This window comes from Littorina saxatilis, linkage group LG9 (genome assembly GCF_037325665.1).
Source record: "Littorina saxatilis isolate snail1 linkage group LG9, US_GU_Lsax_2.0, whole genome shotgun sequence".
In the NCBI taxonomy this organism is placed as follows: Eukaryota; Metazoa; Mollusca; class Gastropoda; order Littorinimorpha; family Littorinidae; genus Littorina; species Littorina saxatilis.
In genome coordinates, this window is record NC_090253.1 from 48,590,002 (window position 1) to 48,613,191 (window position 23,190).

Genomic DNA, 23,190 nt, shown 5'->3' on the forward strand with positions numbered 1-23,190 from the left:
GCATGTTTTATTTTAATGAAAACTTATTCCAATTTTGAAATAATGATAATTATGGTATTTTCTCTGTTTCTATTGTGCGCGTCTTAACAAGTACAAGTGTTAGTGCGCTTCGCAAGGAATCCAATACAAATATAATCTTTTGCATCGTATAAACGAAATGCGATGGCGTTTTTTGTATATTAGTCAACCGTTCACAGGCTGACTATCAGAGGGTAAAAAGCAACAAAAACAAAAACCATTATAGATGTTCTCACCTGAACAGGACCGACAGACGCAGGGCTTATCTTCACCTGACCAAGCTCCGACAGTTCCTTATCAATGCGGGCCACAGCGGCAGCGTCAATGGTCAGCGTAACCATGGAAATCGACTTCAAGTCCGCTCGGCGTTGACCACAAGTGACCAGTTTGTCCTTCACACGGTCCCTCAGAGCACGAGTGACGTCACACATCCCTTTATCAGTGGAACTTCTGGTGGTTCGATCAGCAACACGTCGGTGTGACGTCAGCCTGCCTCGATGATCCAACAAGGTGACCTTGACGGCTAAGACTGTGTCCTTCACCTTGGCCTTGGCATCAAGTGTCATCTTCATTAGACGACGCCTGCATTCCTTGACGGAGTTCTCTAACTTGTCGCAGGTCCTGTTGATCTCAGCAACAGCTTCCTGCACCACTTTCTCCGTGGCCTCCAGGTGGCGCTCCAACGCTGCCACAGCTTCTTCCAGCTGCTGCTCTTCCGTCAGCAGTGACGTCACTATCTGACTGAGCTCCTCACGTGACTTGTCTGCTGCTTCCGCCAGTTCCGTCAGGTCTGGGCATGCGCGGTGCTTGGCGCTGGCACACAGGTGGCAAATGGCGGCCCCGTGAGTGGGACAGAAGAGCTCGCACGGCTTACTGGTGTGCACGCTGCAGTGGTCAGGCTGACTGGCGGCTAGCTCTTCCGCTGTCATGCTGGACAGCTTCTCTATCTTGTGCTGACGAGACATAGAGAACATTGCGTGAGCCTGCCTGCAAGACGTGCACATCATATCGTTGCAGGTCAAACAGATGGACACGGCGGTTGACTGACACACAACACACACGTGGTCCTGGCTCAGTACACGTGTACTATCCACCAGCGCTGCCATGGCGACGTCATCCGGTAATGCGTCCACCACCTCCTCCCACCCCTTCGTCTTATTTTTCTCGTTGGGGTCCGCGATGGCGCCCCTGCAGAGCGGACAGAAGGCCTCGGGGTTGGAGGCGAGCCAGGAGAGAAGACAGTGGCGACACAGGACGTGAGCACAGGGCAGCAGTTTGGGGTTCTTGAGCAGCTCGTGACACACGGAGCATTCTGTCTCAGTGTCCGCTGAACTTGTGCCAGCTGCCGTTGCCATGGTTACAAATTAGTCCTGATGGAGCAACAGAGACAAGACAATGTGAATGCAAAGAACAAAGGCCTAACAAAATGAGAGTAAAGGGGTAACTATTCCGGCCAACAGATGAACCACCACTGCAATACAAGCAACACCTGACTCGGCACTTATACTAAAGACAGCAGCAGCAGCTTCATCAACAACAACAACAACAACACCAACAACACCAACAACACCAACAACAACACGAACAACAACAACAACAACAACAACGACAACAACAACAGTAAAACAACAGCAACTTGCACCAGCAACAGCAACTACATTTGTTTAAGGGAAGAAGGACTTGTCATGCTAGTAAGACACAATGGATCTCTCTGAGACTAGGGTGTCTGTAGATTAAAATGAAATAAACAATACACAAAAAGTAAAATAGTTGAAATGTTCTTTTCAACGAAAGAAAAAGGACAGGCAAAAGCACACTATCAATCCCACATAAAATATCAGAACCCTGGTTTCCTCGCCCAGCGTACCTGTACCAGATCACGGTTTGTTACTTGCCCCAATCCACCCGGGTTGATGCTCGATCCCTTCGAACAGCAACAATATGTTTGTAACATTGTTATAAGAGCACCGATTTACAACTGACACAAACGCAAAAGCTGCAGGATGTTTTATCTGTAAACATCTGTCGATACATTTCATGCTTACATGCAAGAACCACTTTATCTGCTCTTGACATAAAACACGGTTTATCACAACATTCCCACACTTTTCAAAGCTCTTTTCAATGGTCTTCAGTGTAGAAGAATCTGCTACACATAGGTCAAGACATGAAATAATTTATGTTGTGTTTGACTGCTTTATGGTTAACATTAGCGTTGCTCTTGAACAATAGGTAAAACTATTCGTGCACAACAGAAAGCAGAATGCAACCTATGGAGAATAACAAACAAAGGCCCAGATAACCCTTTCACAATACCAAACGAATGGACATAAAAAAAAACCTGTAACGCCCGTCACTCAATGTAAAGTACAAAACGTTTGCTATAGTGTGTGAATCATGTGTGTGTGAGTGTGTGTGTGTGAGTGTGAGTGTGTGTGTGTGTGTGTGTGTGTGTGTGTGTGTGTGTGTGTGTGTGTGTGTGTGTGTGTGTGTGTTCACAACTACATAACTGGGTTCCTTGCATTAACACACAAGCGTCCAACTGGGTTTAAAAAAAAAGTCGGTTCCAAAAATAGGGACCCACTTTTTTTACTACTGTTTCTAGAAGGAAAGTGTCAAATGAAGATTCTCAGAAGTTTTCAAGGCTGGAACCTTTTTGTGCACTTTAGTCAACTTTGTGTGTATATTAGTTCACACACCAAAGCGTGTGAAAAAGTTTCTGAGTTTCCGAAACACACAGCCCAAGGACAGATAACTCTAGTTACTGACGAGTTGCATTTTCAAGATGGCGACGCCTCGTCGATCCAAGGTAAGCGGGAAACTTAATTTTATGATTGTTTCATTATTAGGGAACAGAAACTGTATGTTTTTGTCATTGTTCTTTTTAATTTATTGTGAATAAGTGTTTTTGTGTAGGCTATATTATCTTGGGATGAGGCAGTGACTGATCGAACGGCGGAGATAGTATTGATCTATTTTTCACGCAAGAAAAATGCCTGTACTTTCTTCTTTCATGCTATTTGTGCGTTTAGTGCTGAATTTATAAGAGTAGGTAACTTGAGGATGGTGATAATAATATGGCATTTCTTAGCTAAGCTTACAGAAAACACGATTTGAAAAGACCGGCTGTCAATCCGATCTCTAATAGACGCAGGCTGTTCTTCTAGTTTCCACCCGCCTTCATCTTTTTGAAGATTCTGTTAGTGTTTAACACAGCACTCGGGGCAACACATAATATTGATAAACATGCACAACAAAATTGAATATTGACAGCATGCGCATGCATGTGTATATCATTGCTGTAAGTGTAATTGTTTGCATTTTATTTGCAGATGATTTCTTCAGCAAGCCATTATGACGGGTAATTCAAAGGTGAGAAGGATCACGATTAATCAATGTCAGTGCATCCTGGCTGGTCCATGAGAGTGGGAAATCTGTGGGCTGATCTGTAACCAAATCAAACCAATAAATTTCATTTTTGTAGAGCTCCAGCCTGGCATTTAATATTATAAATGATGAGAAAGACTACATGGGTCATTGGGTGAACATTCCATTGTCAGAAATGTGTGATTGGGTTTGTTAATTGTTGGATGCTTAACGCCCAGTCCACAACTATAGGCGACCTCAGGGATGACTCATGATAGGGTTATTAAACGGGAAAATACAGGTGTATGGACATAGGGCGGCAGAAACAAAACACCCTCGCGGGGCCGGAGAATAAAGCGACCCCTGAAAACTAAAAGGGCTTAACCCCCTGTCCACCCTAACCGTTATGACTGCTTAAATGTTATCTGTCCCTCCGTTCGGTTGTTCATCTGGCTGTCTGTCCGTCTTACTGTCCGTGCACGCCGGTGTGACAAACGGATTTGCACATAAATGTATATTGGAGTTATATGACGCAGGTGTACAACATTTCATGGGCCACGAACTTTGAGTAGGCACCGTGCGGTGAAATATTGTCCGTACAGTGCAGTGATGTCACGTGTGAGATGTGACCAATCAGAGAAGAGTAGTGACTGAGGTCACGTTTGTAGATAGATTAGACAGCAGAGCTTTGCAGACCATCGACAAGAGAAGACGGGTCTCTTACTGAGTAAAGTTTCTCACCGGGCGCTGGGAGGTCGGTTAGACTCGTGCCGCGGTATTGAATCGTTGGATTCAACTGCTGTGTTTACAGGTATTTATTGAATTGATATTTTGCTCGGAGATATTATTTTGCTCGGAAATATTGACTTGAGAAATGACCGGGAGAGTCATGTGTGAATTGGCTGAAAAGCGTGCGCGGTTGTCAGCCATTGTTGAAAATGGAATGTTTACATGTTTTTCGGAAATGAAGTCGCTTATGAGTTAGCGGGTGTATATACTGTAACCGCATAAGTTAGTTGACGGTAGTGATAAAGAATGTCAGAAAAGTTTATTCAAGTATGGAGACTTATGGTAGTTTAAACTTGTGTATTTTAGCATCCCGGGCCGAGTGGGTCGCGGAAGTATCCCGGGCCGAGAGCGGTCGCGGAAGTGGGAACGAGACGGGAGGTTCTGCCTTACGCCCGAGCCGAGAGCTGTGGGAGTGCAGGAGGGGAGACAGCGTGAAGCGCTGTAAAACGGGAACCCCGTCCCCATTCCACCACACGGAGACAGTTTGTGTGGGTGGGGTGGAGCAGTGCGTGCCACTGAATATGTGAGTACGACTGGGAGAAATTAACCAGCGTGATAGCTGTACGGAGATACGTTTCCCAAGTGAACAACCACGAGACGTCGAGCGTCGTGGGTTTTTATCATCTGTGTGTAACAGAAGTGAATATTGACAGAAGTATTGCTTGAGACAATGACTTCGTGGGTAGTGAGACAGACGGGCTCTCACGGAACAAAGCTTAAAGTGTTATACGTGTGTGCACGTGAATTGTAGACTGCATGACAAAGTAACATGTATGTAATTTTGTGCAGTTAGACTCTGTGTGTTAACAGAAATAGAACTTCCATGTTGAGCGGGAGTGATCTGTAGAATGGATGAAGAATAATATGTTTATGTTGTGTTATTGAACATTCTAATAGAGGTACAGAGGCAAAGGGCCGTAACTGTGTTCGTGTTTTTGTGCCTGGTTGGAATGTGTGTGTGTGTGTGTGTGAAGGCTAGATAGTAAACAGAGAGTAGCACGCACAATTTCTGATAGGAGTAGATATACATACATACAGACATACACACGGAAATTCCAGCCGTAACATTTGGTGACCCCGATAACTCTGTGTTAGTTAAAAATTTGTAGTTGTTTCCTTGCTTTGCTAAATTTAATTTTGTCCCCTGCGTTGGGTTTTTAGAAATTTTGGCAGTAGGTCACGCAGACAGAGATTTTCAGATTCAGTAGTTGTGTCGTTCATGTCCTGTTTTGTATTTGTTACCGTCTCCAGTTTTACGGTAGTGCTTACTGTATAGTTCTGAGCACTGAGGGAATAGCTTCATTTTTCTTCCTGTGGGGTCTTTCATTTCTCTTTCCTTGCTCTTTTCTGTGTTTTCATTTTGTGAAATATTTGGTAATTTTTTTTTTTCTTTCTGCTTTGGAATAGGGATCTATCTGTTGTTATTGCCCTTTGCCTTTGTTGGTTTGATTAACTTTGATTAATTTTGTTCTTTTCGACTTTGACATTTTCTAATTTGACTTTGAATTTTTTTTTGTTAGTGTGATTGATTAGGTTTATTGATTTTGTAGGATTGGTTTTGTTGATTTTGTAAGTTTGTTGTAAATAATTAAGGTAATTAGTTGTGATATTTTGATATAGACTTTAATTAGTTCAAGTTTTAGTTTATTTTTGATTTGTTATTTGCTATGGTAGTAGATTAGGTACTTTGAATTTTTTTGGTTTAATTTAGTCTGCTGTTTGGTGATTGTGTCACTTTAATATTTTTTTTTGGAATTTGTTTTATTTGCCTCCAACTACATTTGTTGTGTCTTGTTGATCTAAATTAAGTTAATTTCATTAGTAGTTGTATAATATAGTTATTTTAAGCTACTATTTAAAACTTTGATTAATATGGATTGTTTTACTTCATAAATTTTTTGTTGGAACTTTGTTTTTATTTTGCTTCCAACTGCGTTTCCTTTAGTTGAACTTCACTTATTTTGGGTTTGATTTTCTGATTTCGTATTTAGATTGTTGATTAGTCTTAAGTATTTACTTGTGTTTGCATCTTTGAAGTTTGAATTTTTTCTACTATTTGTGGTTTGGGGTTGTTTTGTTTGTGCTTGTATATATGTTTTGAACCAAGATTCGTTTTGACTTCATTAACTGAATATTTGACTTTAATTAAAATTGTTGGATATTTTTGCGTGAGATTTACGCCAAAACGTGTTTGGATATAGTCTTGTGTTGACTATTGTATCTGGTGAAAGATTTTTTGTGGTACTTGACAGTTTTCAAGTAGATTGCTTGAATTTGCATTATTGTTTGAAACTTTTTCAAAACTTTTCTCTAAACTTGGACATATTTTGGTGTGATTTTGAAAGTTCAAAACTTACACAATGGAGAGCGAAGATGATTATGATGCGTTGTTTGAAAAGTTTGTAAAACAGGCAGAGACTTTGGGTCTTGCTGCAGATAAACGTGAGAAATACGTGAAAGAGAGTTTTGATCGTTTGGAGAGAAAACGAGAAAAAGAAAGAGAACACCAGTTGAAACAAAAAGAACTAGAGATTAGGCAGGCTGAACTTACTGCTGGGTCGCGTACACCGCAAAATGATCGGGATTCTCACACAAGACTCCCTGCATTCAGAGAACAGCAAGATGATATAGACTCATACTTGTTTAGGTTTGAAACTCATGCAAAATCTCTGGGATGGGAAGAGACAAGATGGATCACGTACTTGTCTGCTCTCTTAGAGGGTAATGCATTAAACCTATACCATAGCCTTGCTGCTGCTGGTGAACTAACATACCAATCTTTGAAAGAGAACTTGCTGAAGACATTTCAGTGCACATCTGAAAATGTTAGACAAAAACTCAGATATAGTAAACCAAGAGAAAATGAACCGTTCCAAACTTTTGGAATTGAGTTGCGACGATTGTTTGATCGTTGGGTTGCGCTGTCTGAGATAACCACTGATGTTGATGGTTTAAGAAACTTGATTCTGACAGAACAATTCCTTGAAAGTGTATCAGCCGACGTAGCAACTTTCATTCGAGAGAGAGGTCTTGTTAAACTTGATGATATGGTCACAGCTGCCGAGAATTACCGTTTATCACGGAAGTCAGGGTCTACTATTTTCTCAGCTGGTTCCTGTGTTCAGGAAGATTATGTTGGCGCTGCTTTTGCACATGGTGATAATCACGGGGGTGTTCAGGAGTTACCGCGGGTTGGTTCTGGTTTTGCTAAGCGTAGTGATAACCAGAATGACGAGAGTTCTGGAAAAGTGACGTCTGATGCTCAGGCATATCCTCAAGGTGATGCATGTAAATCACGTAAACGTAGACGTAGTCGTGCAGGTGGTCGGAAACGTGATTCATTTCGACCGATCAATAGCATTTGTTACTTGTGTCATGAGAAAGGTCATAAGTTACTACAGTGTAGATGGCGGACACACCCTCAGAACCCTTGTCTGATTTGTGGGTGTGACGGCCATGACAGGTGGTCTTGTCCGAAGTATCTGATTGAATCAGGTATATACAAGCGGGTGGAGTCAGGAAATGCTGTTGTCTCAGACGTTGGTTGTTCGGGAAATTCAGCTGTTGCGGAAGTCGTTTCACCAATTACGCAGGAAGATGGGTGTTTGAAGTTAGAACATGGTAGTGTCAACGGGAGTGAGTGTACAGTACTCCGTGACACGGGTTCTGCGATTTCTGGAGTGCGTAGAGGATTGGTGTCAAAAGACCAGTTGGTCAGTAGAAACGTCACCTGTAAGACGTTTGGTGGGGAGGTCATTACTTATCCTCAGGCGACAGTTATGGTAGAGACACCTTACATTTCGGGTGAAATGGTTTGTTGTGTCCTGAATGATCCTGTGGCTGATTTGATCATAGGCAACATTCCGGGGATTTCAGGGAGTGCAGACTGTTTTCCTGATGTTGAGGGGGTTACGACTCATGCTACTCGTGTGCAGGAAAAGAGAAGAAACCCTCCTGATAAACCTGTGATTCTGAATCCAGATCAGAAGGTTGTGTGTTTGAATCAGGACTTGGCAGTTGTTCGAGAAGAACTCAGTCAGCTGCGGGCTGAAGTGAACAGATTAAAGTCTAGGTCAAGAGAGACTACTGATGCTGTAGGCCATGGTGGCAATCGCAGAAAGAGGTCAAGAAAATGGTTTGCTTCATTTTGACTACTTGCTTGTTTAGCATCAGGAACATGAGTCGTAGTACTATGTTGGAAGAGTCGTGGACTCAAGATAAGAAAACTAAAGATGCTAAAGAAAGACATTACATGTTTGAGCTGGAAAGCAACATGATTGGAACTTGTGAGTTAAAAGAAAAACTCAGTGGAATCTTCCAAGAGAAGGAAGAAGTACTTTATCAGACATAAAGTAGTGTTGTTACACATATATGATCAGTGGATCGGAAAGTTTGTTTCTTATGTCAGCTACGACAGTTTTGTTCCGTAGTGGAATGCGATATTGAAATTGTATTGCAGTTCAGTGAAGTAGTTACCCTCTTTTACCTGTTATCCGAAAGAAAAAATAACCTCGGTCGGTCATTTTTTTCCGGGAGGAGGGGGTAATGTGACAAACGGATTTGCACATAATGTATATTGGAGTTATATGACGCAGGTGTACAACATTTCATGGGCCACGAACTTTGAGTAGGCACCGTGCGGTGAAATATTGTCCGTACAGTGCAGTGATGTCACGTGTGAGATGTGACCAATCAGAGAAGAGTAGTGACTGAGGTCACGTTTGTAGATAGATTAGACAGCAGAGCTTTGCAGACCATCGACAAGAGAAGACGGGTCTCTTACTGAGTAAAGTTTCTCACCGGGCGCTGGGAGGTCGGTTAGACTCGTGCCGCGGTATTGAATCGTTGGATTCAACTGCTGTGTTTACAGGTATTTATTGAATTGATATTTTGCTCGGAGATATTATTTTGCTCGGAAATATTGACTTGAGAAATGACCGGGAGAGTCATGTGTGAATTGGCTGAAAAGCGTGCGCGGTTGTCAGCCATTGTTGAAAATGGAATGTTTACATGTTTTTCGGAAATGAAGTCGCTTATGAGTTAGCGGGTGTATATACTGTAACCGCATAAGTTAGTTGACGGTAGTGATAAAGAATGTCAGAAAAGTTTATTCAAGTATGGAGACTTATGGTAGTTTAAACTTGTGTATTTTAGCACCCCGGGCCGAGTGGGTCACGGACGAATCCCGGGCCGAGAGCGGTCGCGGAAGAGGGAACGAGACGGGAGGTTCTGCCTTACGCCCGAGCCGAGAGCTGTGGGAGTGCAGGAGGGGAGACAGCGTGAAGCGCTGTAAAACGGGAACCCCGTCCCCATTCCACCACACGGAGACAGTTTGTGTGGGTGGGGTGGAGCAGTGCGTGCCACTGAATATGTGAGTACGACTGGGAGAAATTAACCAGCGTGATAGCTGTACGGAGATACGTTTCCCAAGTGAACAACCACGAGACGTCGAGCGTCGTGGGTTTTTATCATCTGTGTGTAACAGAAGTGAATATTGACAGAAGTATTGCTTGAGACAATGACTTCGTGTGTAGTGAGACAGACGGGCTCTCACGGAACAAAGCTTAAAGTGTTATACGTGTGTGCACGTGAATTGTAGACTGCATGACAAAGTAACATGTATGTAATTTTGTGCAGTTAGACTCTGTGTGTTAACAGAAATAGAACTTCCATGTTGAGCGGGAGTGATCTGTAGAATGGATGAAGAATAATATGTTTATGTTGTGTTATTGAACATTCTAATAGAGGTACAGAGGCAAAGGGCCGTAACTGTGTTCGTGTTTTTGTGCCTGGTTGGAATGTGTGTGTGTGTGTGTGTGAAGGCTAGATAGTAAACAGAGAGTAGCACGCACAATTTCTGATAGGAGTAGATATACATACATACAGACATACACACGTAAATTCCAGCCGTAACAGCCGGAGAAAAATATAACTTTAAAGATGCACAGAGTTGAAGTCTAAATCAACAGTATTTTGATAATTATGTACACTTTATTAATATACTGGTAATGTTTATTTAGTAAAAAAACTTAATTTTGCACAAGATATCGCTGCGTACATATATGACCATTTTTACCTGCCGAAACAAATCACCTTACCTCTTGCTCTCACTGTTCTAGAACTGTGACGTCATTTCACATTTTCAGTACACTCTAGCTTAGTTACACACAGTCAATGTGAAGAAAGTCTCCACTTTGACTGCCAAATTTTGCGATTCTGAATGTTGTTCAGTCAGCAGTTGTGAAAATAATAGTGAAATAAAGCAAGACCTGTTGCTGTTCTTCAACTTCAAGAATACCAGTATGAGTTGTATTGCAGTGATGCAAGCAAGGAATTAGTAAACAATCAACTGTATTTAGTGGAGTCTCATCAGGCTTTGGTGTGATCATGAAAACCGAATTCATACTACAGTAGAACCCCCTATTTACGACTTTGGAAAAACCTTGAAAATTAGGTCGTAAAAAAGGGGGGGGGGGAGTCTTAAAATGGTTGTTTGAGTTTTTGGCCCGGGCGGTCATGAATTTGGTTGCAGTGTACAATGTATGTACTGTTATGTACTGTCAATGTACACACACAAACACACAGTTGCAGTTTACAGTCCTATCTACACACACACACACCCAAACACATTACAGCAGAACAACTTTAACTCAAGTTTCAAAGAAAATTTACTCATGGCGTAATGCTCGCTCCCCGCCGAGTGAAGCACATTTGACATTATGGCGCAACCAGTAAAATCCGAATGTCCTGCTCGATAGAAAGCATAACGACTTTTCTCCCGAATCATGTTTCTGCTCACAGGAATGTTTCTTCGCCGTGCATCGCTAAACTTGTCTCATACATGATCGTTGAGGTCTTCGTACAGGCACCTTTCTTTGCGTACTTTCGCTTCGCTATCCTTCTCCCCATCTTGATAACACCGAGTCTTTATTCTTGACGATACACAGGATTTGCGTCTTCCCGACTCCTAAGTAAGTCGCCACGGATTGCCATTTCGCTCGATTAGCGATTACTTTATTACCTCTCTACTCAAGAGTTGGCGCTTTTCTCTTTATTTCGCGAATTCAGCTTAGACACGTTTTGATAACATAATCATAAATTCTGTACCATCTGTGGCATAGGCCTATCACTCACAGTCACATTTATATTTGAAAAAAATTCTCCTACTGCCCGTTGAATCATGAATGCACTGTTACGAGAATTAATAAACACTTAAAGCAGATGCCATCAGAATCTGAATGTCTAAACTCTAAAAGAAACATTTACAACAGGGCATGGTTTTCTAGTTTGCTTACTTTTTTTTATAAAGACTTACAAAGTGCTCGCGATTGTCTCTTTTGGTACACTCTAAGTCATTACGGTAGCCCACCAAGTACTGTTATGATGTCAAGTCTTATGTCAAGCACCAAGTCCAAAATTTCCAGGTGTGCTCATTCACTTTTGATAAATAAAAATAATACAAATTGGCGATGCTCATTTTTGTGAAATTATTTTCAGATTGATATAAAAGCAACTTCATTCTACCTCTGTTAATTTTCCCTTCGTACTACTTCAGTGCATCTTTAGTTTAAAGTGAGGCCACCTCCTAAACTATGTTCATACCTCAACCATGATGTTGGATCTAGGCAGTAGGCTGTTTGCATTCTTCAATTTCTTGTCAGCTGAATTTTCCTCTCAGCATTAATATTGACAGTTCTGGCTCTCCACTACTTGAACCTTTTGTTTTTCAACAGGGTGTCACATGGTGCCAAAGAGACCCATGAAACCAGGGTATCCAAAGCGTCGGCAGAGAGGCAAAAGAGGAGGGAAAAGAGGACGTTCGAGTCTTCATACTCATCACTACCTTCTAGGTTAGCCTCATTTTCATTGTCTTTTGCACATGGGATCAGCTCCATGATTAGCTAGGTCTACGTTTCCCAGGTGTATGTTCCTTCAGGTCTCTATTCCTCGAGTCCTTTATTTCCCCCCATTCCCTCTGGTCTCAGTTCCCCAGGTGTATGTTCCCTCCAGGGCCAGGGAACAAAGCCCTGCGGGACATTAACCAGGGGAAACACGGACCTGCTCCCATTGTGTCCTTGGGCTGAAGGCTCACGCTCCTATTTGTGACCAAGTGTAACCATGCTAGCCTTTCACACTTGTAAAAAACTTGGTCTGCATCGTTTTAAGATAAAGCAAGGACTTGGTTTAGATTTTGTTCTGACATGTTAGATAGTGCCTATATTGTTTTGTTTCCATCTGACTATGACTGCCTAAATGTCATCCGTTCATCTGTCCCTCCATCCGGATGTCCATCGGGCTGTCTGTCCATCTAACTGTCCGTCCGTCTGGCTACATGTCTGGGCACGATGGGGTTGTCTGTCCCTCCATCAGGTTGTCCGTCTGGCTGTCCGTGCACGCCGGGGAAAAATACAACTTTAACGTGAGGTCACCTCCAAAACTAAATATTTCATACCTCAACAGACTGTCCATGATGTTGGAATGACTTGGATCTAGTCTGTTTGCATTCTTGTCAGCTGAATTTTCCTCTCAGCATTAGTATTGACAGTTCTATATCTCCACTACTTGAACCTTTTGTTTTTTAACAGGTTGTCACATAGTGCCAGAGAGGACAATGAAACCAGGGTACTCAAAGCGTCAGCAGAGAGGCATGAGAGCCCAGGACAAAAGAGGCCGTATGAGTTTTCATCCGATTCTTCATACTCACCACCACAATCTAGGTTAGTCTTATCTTCATTGTCTTTTCTGTCCGGGATCACTTACACGATAACCCATGTCCATGTTCCCCAGGTCCATGTTCCTTCAGGTCTATGTTTGCCCAGGTCTGTGCACAGGCGGAAGGTATCGTTCACTGGACCACTACTTTCATAGAAAGACTACAAGGTATGTCACTCAGCTTCAAGTCGTCTGTGTTCTTGGAGTCGCTTCCTGCGGACAATTTTTGTGTTCAAGGCGGTTTGCCTCTTCCAACAGTCTGTGTAAGGTCAAATAAATACAGTTGAATGATTGTTTTAACTACATCATACATGTATCTTTAATTTTCAGCTGCCGTCTGCTGCAAGTTGTTTTTAACCATCATTTTGACGAATGTTCGTTTGCGAACCGCTACCTGTAGTTGGGAAGAAATCATGCATCCCGCACCGAATATGCATACGGGTGCTCATTGGTCTAAAACATATGTAAATATTGCAGCGAAGGGAAGCTACCCACGGGAGTTTCACTTTAGGTTTTTGTTAGGTTTTTGGTGAAGAACCGTTTGCCAAATCAAAAATAATCATCGAATATCCGGTTATTAACCAATGAGCGCATCGCACTACCAACTCCTCGGACCTACAACTGTTCAGCTTTCCCACGGGATCTAAGTGATATGCCGGCGACAGACGCGTTTGGTCGCACAAAATACGGTGCAGCGGACAGGCAGCTAAACATAAAAGGTACAGATAGTTAGAACATTCATTTATCCTAGCTGGCATTTGTAAAGTTACAAAGAATCTCGACATTGGCAATTATTATTTGCATAATTTTTTTTGAAGTTAGTGGAGCAAGACTCGAAGCTGAGTGTCATACCTTGTAGTCTTTCTATGAAAGTAGTGGTCCAGTGAACGATACCTTCCGCCTGTGGTCTGTGTTCCCTTGGGTCTATGTTCCTTCAGGTATATATGTTTGCCCAGGTCTATGTTTCATAAGCCAGAAACACAGTCGATCAACTGCAGTTGTCCGAGAGAACCACAGTAATCCGACATTATCGGGTTTCACAAACAAAATTTCAGTCGGCCGACTGCGGGTCATCTCACCGGAAGTCGGCCAAACACGGTGATGCTCTCCCCCCAACACTGTGTTCGGCTTACTGCGGTAAACCGAAAATAAATGTAATTATCCGCACAGTCAATGACACAATGACAATGCTCACACTTTGATTATGTTTTCTCTGGCCGATATGAATGCGTGATGTATTGTGTAAAACAATTCCATCTCAAACGGCATAAATAAATCCCTGCGCCTTGAATATGTGCGCAATATAAATTGTATAAAATAAAAATTTAAATTTTTTTTAAAAATAAATCCCTGCGCTTAGAACTGTACCCACGGAATACGCGCGACATAAGCCTCATATTGATTGACTTTTTTGGATTGTGAGCCAAACCTTGTGATTGTTCTTCGAAATGTATCTATCATGACGCAGTAATCCAGGAGACAAGTCAGGGTTATGTCTTGAAGACGTCACATTATGGCGTAAGAGGGTTAGACGTCACGCGAAGGAATTACTGAAAGTCTCGATCATTGTTATTTTTAGCGGGCCGAGACTAGTTTTTTCTTCCATCGCCATTTCCACGTGCAAATGAGCAAACGGAAGTGGTAATGTTGCTAAATTTAGCCCTCGACTTGGCCATTCGGATTACTGTACAGTTGGTTGACTGCAGTTGTCCGCGGGTGACGGTGATTCGCTCATGAAACGCGCTTTTCGGTGACCCGGCGATCAACCACAGTCGATCGACTGGGCCCCAGGGGCCAGTTTCATAAGATAGCAGTGAACCGACTGACAGTCGATCGACTGCCCAGTCGATCGACTGTGGTTGATCGCCGAGGTCACCGAAAAGCGCGTTTCATAAGAATGAAAACTATTGCACGGAATCAAGTAATTTTTGTTGTCACAAGTTTTCCCCAAACTGGTCTTTGATGTAATGAAAAAGGCAAAGTAGTGACTTCATTAGTTTGCCCAGGTTCCAAAATATAATGAGTCCCCCTCGTATTGCTTTGTTTCTAGCTGACTATGACTGCCTAAATGTCATCCGTTCATCTGTCCCTCCATCAGGTTGTCCGTCTGGCTGTCCGTGCACGCCGGGGAAAAATACAACTTTAACGTGAGGTCACCTCCAAAACTATAATTTATTTCATACCTCAACAGACTGTCCATGATGTTGGAATGACTTGGATCTAGTCTGTTTGCATTCTTGTCAGCAGAATTTTCCTCAACATTAATATTGACAGTTCTATATCTCCACTACTTGAACCTTTTTTTTCAACAGGTTGTCACATAGTGCCAGAGAGGACCATCAAACCAGGGTACCCAAAGCGTCAGCAGAGAGGCGTGAGAGCCGAGGACGAAAGGAGAAAAAAGAGGCCGTTCGAGTCTTCATCCGATTCTTCATACTCACCACCACCATCTAGGTTAGTCTTATCTTCATTGTCTTTTCTGTCCGGGATCACTTACACGATTACCCATGTCCATGTTCCCCAGGTCCATGTTCCCCCAGGTCTATGTTCCTTCAAGTCTATGTTCTCTTAGGTCTATGTTCCTTCAGGTATATGTTTGCCCAGGTCTCTGTTCCCTGAGGTTTATATTTTCCACCATGATTATGTTTTCTCTGGTCTCAGTTCCCTAGTTCTAAATTCCCTGGGTGTATGTTCCCTCCAGGCCCAGGAAACAAAGCCCTGCACAACATTAACCAGGGGAAACAGACCTGCTCCCATAGTGACCTTGGGCTGAAAGCTCACGCTCTTGTTTGTGACCAAGAGTAAACCATGCTTGCCTTTCACACTTGGAGAAAACTGGGTCTGTATCATTTTAAGATAAAGCAAGGACTTGGTTTAGATTTTGTTCTGACATGTTAGATAGTGCCTATATTGCTTTGTTTCCATCTGACTATGACTGCCTACATGTTATCCCTTCATCTGTCCCTCAATTTGATTGTCCGTCTGGCTGTCTGTCCATCTGACTGTCCATCTGACCGTCCGTCTGGCTGGTTGTCCGTCTGCTGTCTGTCTATATGACTGGCTGTCTGTCCATTTGTCTGTCTATCTGACGGGTTGTCTGTCCATCTGACTGTCCGTCCGTCTGGCTGTCCCTGCACACCGGGGAAACCTAAAACTTTAATGTGCGGTCACCTCCAAAACCATGTTTCATACTTTAACCAGGCTGTCCATGATGTTGGAATGACTTGGATCTAGTCTGTTTGCATTCTTGTCAGCTGAATTTTCCTCTCAGCATTAATATTGACAGTTCTGGCTCTCCACTACTTGAACCTTTTGTTTTTCAACAGGGTGTCACACAGTGCCAGAGAGGACCATGAAACCAGGATAGCCCAAGGGTCAGCAGAGAGGCATGAAAGCCGAGGTCGAAAGAGGAAGAGAGTAAAGAGGCCGTTCGAGTCTTCACCGATTCTTCATACTCACCACCGCCATCTAGGTTAGCCTTATCTTCATTGTCTGTTTGTGTCTGGATTCAGCTTCATCATTACCCAGGTCTGTGTTTCCCCAGGTCTATGTTTCTCCAGGTCCGTTTCTAAGGTCTGTGTTCCCCCAGGTCTGTGTTTCCCCAGGTCTGTGTTCCCCCAGGTCTGTGTTCCCCCAGGTCTGTTCCTCAGGTCTGTGTTCCCAGACCTGCCTACCCTTACGATTTGGGCGTAACTTACTACGAATGTTAATCCAAACTACGCCACCATGCTTTCCAGAATGGAAGTACGATTTTTAAGAATCCAAAAGTATGATTTTTTGCATCTTATCTCGAAGTAAATCCGATCAGTATAGTTGCTTTCGCAGAGCTTGAGTTTGCGCCTGCGCGAGATCATTTAGGCAATATCCGGTCATTTCCGGCCTGTTCAGCCACAAACAAGATAGACGCTGCCGTTCGCATTACAATGAATTAGCGACGCGTGGAAAATCTGAGTCCCCACGAGACAGACGAATCTGACGAGGAAGCTTGTCACAGTGGTGGTAAAAGGATTGCTGTGAGAAAGAAGACAGCCATTCAACAGAAATACAAAGGCAGCTAAATGAAATCGTGGCCAAGCCTAGGACCTTAATCAAAAGGACCAAAGCACGTCTTGTGTTCCCTTTGCCACAGTGACTTTTCGTGTGCACACATTGGAAAATATGACTGTGCATAGCACATCGGGACAGATTATCACAAGGATGCAGTACAGAGAGCTCATAGAAACAAAAAGACGTTCAAATTACCTGTTTCTTTATCAGGAAGTTGAGTGATACAGTAACAAAACTGGAGGGAGAAATTATCCGAGCAGAAGACTTAGTGTCAATGTGCAAAATGATTGCCGAATGGAACCTGATTACACTTTCTTCCAACAGATTACTCTTTTTGGCTTGACTCATTACACCTTGTAATTTTGGGGGTAGGCAGGTCTGTGTTCCCCCAGGTCTGTTCCTCAGGTCTGTGTTTCCTCAGGTCTGTGTTCCCCCAAGTCTGTGTTTCCCCAAGTCTGTGTTTCCCCAGGCCTGTTCCTCAAGTCTGTGTTCCCCCAGGTCTGTTCCTCAGGTCTGTGTTCCCCCAGGTCTGTGTTCCCCCAGGTCTGTGTTCCTCGGGTCTGTTCCCCCAGGTCTGTGTTTCCCCAGGTTTGTGTTTCCTCAGGTCTGTGTTCCCCCAAGTCTGTGTTCCCCCAGGTCTGTTCCTCAGGTCTGTGTTCTCCCAAGTCTGTGTTCCCCCAGGTTTGTTCCTCAGGTCTGTGTTCCCCCAAGTCTGTGTTTCCCCAGGTCTGTTCCCCCAGGTCTGTTTCCCTATGTCTGTGTTCCCCAAGGTCTGTTTCTCAGGTCTGTGTCCCCCCAGGTCTGTGTTTCCCCAGGTCTGTCTTCTTCTTCTTGTCGTTCGCCAATGCTAAACGTGGAGTCCAGCTCTGGTAATGAAGCTGGTGGTCTTATGAAGAGCCTCCACAGGTCCATGCAGCTTCTCATGAAGGGGCACCGGCCTGGTCCAGATCTCTCTCCTCAGGGGCTGGAGATTCCTGCAGTCCTGCAGGATGTGGGCTGCATCCTGCTCTGCGTCTCCACAGGGACACATGGGGGAGGGCACGGCTCGCAGTTTTTTGTGCAGGTGTTGTTGCATTCTGTTGTGCCCTGTTCTCAGGCGAAAAATGACTACCTGTTCAGGTCTTGACAGTTGGTGGTTGCTGTCGTGCGTTGGGGGGGGGGGTTAAGCAGAGACTTTATGACGGTTTTCATCTCTGTGGAGCTAACTGGGTTTTCTTCTTGTTCGTCCTCCGCACCCAGTTTGGCCATTTTATCCGCTTGTTCGTTCCCCTCTATCCCGCAGTGTTAGGGGACCCACTGCAATATCAATCAATATGAAGCTTATATAGCGCGTATTCCGTGGGTACAGTTCTAAGCGCTTGTCGAATACAGTCTTCAGACAAGTGATGTTATGAAGTGTCGTTGTAAGCTGAGGCAGTTTGTTGTTGTTGACTGCTTGCAGCACAGACAAGGCATCAGTCAGGAAGACAACTTGGGTGTCGGGATTGACCTTGCTGCTGATGGTATTGGCTGCGTGGATAAGCGCTTCTACCTCTGCTCTGTAGTTGGTGCAATGGAGGCCAGTTGGTATAGCCTCTGCTTGCCACTCTCCACTGGGGTGTTGGATGTAGACACCAGCTCCTCCTCTCTTGACGGCATCTGTGGCGGACCCATCTGTAAAGACCCGCATCCATGCTTCTTGGGGGTATATTTCGTCGAGCATGGCAAGTGTCACCTGGCTTTCTTCTGCACATCGCTCTGTTCATCTTTTGTTGTGAGATGAGGAACTGTGGTCTGGATGGACACGTTTTCAAGGTTGTTTTTCCAGGGTGGTTCTTCAAGGGAGAAGTGTGATGGGTGAACCAGTTCAGGCATCTTTGCTTGGTGTTCTCTCTTCAGGGCCCGTGTCTCAGTTGCAAAGCTTGATCTCTTTAGCCTGCCAGAAGAGAGCTGCTTCATCCTTGCATTCATTTGGTGGTCTGGAATGCACTGGTACTTGATGTCTTGTACCATCGCTTTGCATTCTCTTCTCTTGCTGAGTGGAGGTATGCCGGTCACCTGTTGCATCTTGTCTATTGGGGTTGTCTTCATAGCGCCTGTGATGATTCTCATCGCTTGATTTTGGACTATCTCTAGGGTTTGAAGGTGCGTCTTGGCTGCTGTCATCCAAGAGCTAGATCCGTACTCAAGGTGAGGTCGTACGGTCCCCTGGTACACTGTCTTGAGGATCTTTTCGTTTGCGCCCCATTGTGATCCTGCCAGTTTCCTCATGATGTTCAGTTTTCTTCTGGCTTTTGCTTCCGCATTCATGATGTGATGTTGCCATGTCATGCGTTTGTCATATGTGACTCCGAGGTAAGTTTGCTGGTCTTCAAACTTCAGTGGCGTGTCACCCAACGTCAGTCTTCCAGGTTGTACTTTGGCGGAGAGTGTGAAGAGAGTAGCTGTTGTCTTGTCTCTGTTGATGGTTACACACCAGTTGTCTGTCCAAGCTGCAACTTTCTCGAGGGCAAGTTGCATCCTGTAGGTCGCAGTTGTTGCATGCTCCTCAGTGCACCAGAGAACAAGGTCATCAGCATACAGTGCTGCATGGACTCTACTGGGCAACTCGGGCATTCAACAGAAATACAAAGGCAGCTAGCTAAATGAAATCGTGGCCATGCCTAGGACCTTAATCAAAAGGACCAAAGCACGTCTTGTGTTCCCTTTGCCACTGTGACTTTTCGTGTGCACACATTGGAAAATATGACTGTGCATAGCCAGGGCCTAGCATTGTAAGCTGTTCGGCTTACTTTACGCCGAAATAACATCTCCAGTACGCGGAACTCGATTTGGTGTACTCCGAAATGCAAAAACCTGTTATTCCCAAACGGTAAACCCAAACAGTCCCAGCTTTCGTTTTGTGCGCTGTTCGGTTCAATTCTCAATCGGTTTGACAGTTTGCTTGAGCACGCACTTCCTGTGGCATCGCGCGACCATGCTTTGTGCCGGTGTTTTGTGGCTCTAGACTTGAAATAATGTCTCGAAGCGACATTGTTGAACGTGGTCAGCCATTCAGTGACAAAGAATCTAGGTATTCCTGGAAGTGGGAATGGCACTTTCAGGCCAAATAACACAAGATTGTCAGTTTTCTTGTTTTCTGTCTGTGTTTTGCTTGTTGGTGAAGGCATAATTTAGTTGCTCAATCTTCTTGGGGGGGGGGGGGGGGGGTGTCATTTTAGGTAAAAAAAATCTCAATTTATTTTTCAAATTTTCTATGAGTTTTTTTCTATTTCACCACTATATATATTTATATTTCTTCTTTTTTTTCCCCCACCAGGGGCCAGACCCCCGCCTTTGTAAGCTGAACTCACTTTTTCCAATGCTAGGCCCTGATAGCACATCGGGACAAATGATCACAAGGATGCAGTACAGAGAGCTCATAGACGTTCAAATTACCTGTTTCTTTATCAGGAAGTTGAGTGATACAGTAACAAAACTGGAAGGAGAAATTATCCGAGCAGAAGACTTAGTGACAATGTGCGAAATGATTGCCGAATGGAACCTGAATACACTCTCTTCCAACAGATTACTCTTTTTGGCTTGACTCATTACACCTTGTAATTTTGGGGGTAGGCAGGTCTGTGTTCCCCCAGGTCTGTTCCTCAGGTCTGTGTTTCCCCAGGTCTGTTCCTCAGGTCTGTGTTCCCCCAAGTCTGTGTTTCCCCAGGTGTGTTCCTCAAGTCTGTGTTCCCCCATGTCTGTTCCTCAGGTCTGTGTTCCCGCAGGTCTGTGTTTCCCCAAGTCTGTGTTTCCCCAGGTCTGTGTTTCCCCAGGTCTGTGTTCTCCCAGGTCTGTTCCTCAGGTCTGTGTTCTCCCAAGTCTGTGTTCCCCCAGGTTTGTTCCTCAGGTCTGTGTTCCCCCAAGTCTGTGTTTCCCCAGGTCTGTTCCCCCAGGTCTGTTTCTCAGGTCTGTGTTCCCCAGGTCTGTTTCCCTATGTCTGTGTTCCACAAGATCTGTTTCTCAGGTCTGTGTTCCCCCAGGTCTGCTCCCCAAGGTATGTGTTTCCCCAGGTCTGTTCCCCAGGTCTGTGTTCCCCCTGGTGTGTTCTTCAGGTCTGTGTTCCTCCAGGTCTGTTCCTCAGGTTAGTCATCCCCCAGATCTCTGTTCCCCCAGTTATGTTTCTCAGGTCTGTGTTCCACCAGGTCTGTTCCTCAGGTCTGTGTTTCCCCAGGTCTGTTCCCCAGGTCTGTGTTCCCCCTGGTGTGTTCTTCAGGTCTGTGTTCCTCCAGGTCTGTTCCTCAGGTTAGTCATCCCCCAGATCTCTGTTCCCTGAGGTCTAATTTCCTCTGTGTCTCTATTTCCCAAGGTCTATATACTAATAAATAATGTTATGTGTGTGTGTGTGTGTGTGTGTTTTTTTTTAATGATTAATGTGTCCATCACCTTCGCAATATACTCTCACTCTCTCTTTCTCTCTCTGTTTTTTCCCTCTATGTCACTCAAACTTTGCTTGCAACAACTGCATTATTGAATATAATTCTTCCTGTCCAATTGTTGTGAGTAAGATTATATTGTCTCACACTCTTACCCTAACCTTTGTGGGATGTTGTATTCTGCAGATTCAGGATGCCGATCATCTCTTTGCCAGCCAAAGCAAGTCCTTTCAAGTGACCATTCAAGTGACCATTCAAGTGACCATTCAAGTGTTCAGTTTCCTGCTCTACTCAAAGAGGCACTGTCAGGTGGGGGGGGGGGGGGGGGGGGCGTGGGGGCGGAGATAAATGCAAAAAACATTGTTGTATTTTTTGCCAACAAGTCAATGTAAAAATGTCTACCCACCTTGAATGAGTTCACAAAGAAGAGCCAGAGGTAGCTCAGATTTTGGCAGTGAAAAAAGAAACTTGCTTCGCCGACAAGCTTACCTTGGATCCACGAGTCGTCGCCATCTTGAAACTGCAACTCGTCAGTAACTAGAGTTATCTGTCCTTGGGCTGTGTGTTTCGGCAAGTCGGAAACTTTTTCACACGCTTTGGTGTGTGAACTAATATACACACAAAATTGACGAAAGTGCACAAAAAGGTTCCAGCCTTGAAAACTTCTGAGAACCCTCATTTGACACTTTTCTGCTAGAAACAGTAGTAAACAAAGTGGGTCCCTATTTCATAAACCGACTTTTTTTTAAAACAGTTTTTGACTCACATGCGAAGCAAAAGTGAGTCTATGTACTCACCCGAGTCGTCCGTCCGTCCGTCCGGACGTCCGGACGTCCGGACGTCCGTCCGTCCGGAAAACTTTAACGTTGGATATTTCTTGGACACTATTCAGTCTATCAGTACCAAATTTGGCAAGATGGTGTATGATGACAAGGCCCCAAAAAACATACATAGCATCTTGACCTTGCTTCAAGGTCAAGGTCGCAGGGGCCATAAATGTTGCCTAAAAAACAGCTATTTTTCATATTTTTCCCATTTTCTCTGAAGTTTTTGAGATTCAATACCTCACCTATATATGATATATAGGGCAAAGTAAGCCCCATCTTTTGATACCAGTTTGGTTTACCTTGCTTCAAGGTCAAGGTCACAGGAGCTCTTCAAAGTTGGATTGTATACATATTTTGAAGTGACCTTGACCCTGAACTATGGAAGATAACTGTTTCAAACTTAAAAATTATGTGGGGCACATGTTATGCTTTCATCATGAGACACATTCGGTCACATATGATCAAGGTCAAGGTCACTTTGACCCTTATGAAATGTGACCAAAATAAGGTAGTGAACCACTAAAAGTGACCATATCTCATGGTAGAAAGAGCCAATAAGCACCATTGTACTTCCTATGTCTTGAATTAACAGCTTTGTGTTGCATGACCTTGGATGACCTGGTCAAGGTCACATGTATTTTGGTAGGAAAAATGTGTAAAGCATGTGAGTCGTATGGGCTTTGCCCTTCTTGTTTGAAATGGTAATTGGAAAAATGAAAGACGATGACATTTTCAGATTCGCTTCTCTTAAAGGCTGCCCTTTACGTAGCGTTCATTAATTAATTCCTATTGTTTACATGTGCCAATAATGTTATAAAACTGTACCTAAGGGGATATAATAAAGATTGGCTGTAGCTTTCGAACACAGAAAAAATTATTGCAGTATTGCAAAGTGGTGTTGATAGTGTCGAATGTAAACGGAACAGTCTCAAAGTGAAAGTGGATGTTTTCCGGAAATTGCGAAGTTAACAAGAATACAGAAAAGCTCGCTTTCCTGCTTAGCACAATGCACTACCGCGCTAATCTGGCGTGTCAAT

The 23,190-nt window shown here is 43.9% G+C and overlaps 1 protein-coding gene across 1 annotated transcript in view; it reads right to left on the reverse strand.

Annotated features, from left to right (window-relative positions):
• Positions 1–191: 191 nt before the first annotated feature.
• Positions 192–23,190, reverse strand: part of LOC138977240 (E3 ubiquitin-protein ligase TRIM45-like) — a 27,929-nt gene continuing 4,930 nt past the window's right edge. Inside the window, exon 2 of the mRNA XM_070350146.1 lies at positions 192–1,388. Coding sequence (XP_070206247.1) covers positions 192–1,373 — 1,182 coding nt within the window. The 5' untranslated portion in view covers positions 1,374–1,388. The remainder of the gene's footprint in view (positions 1,389–23,190) is intronic.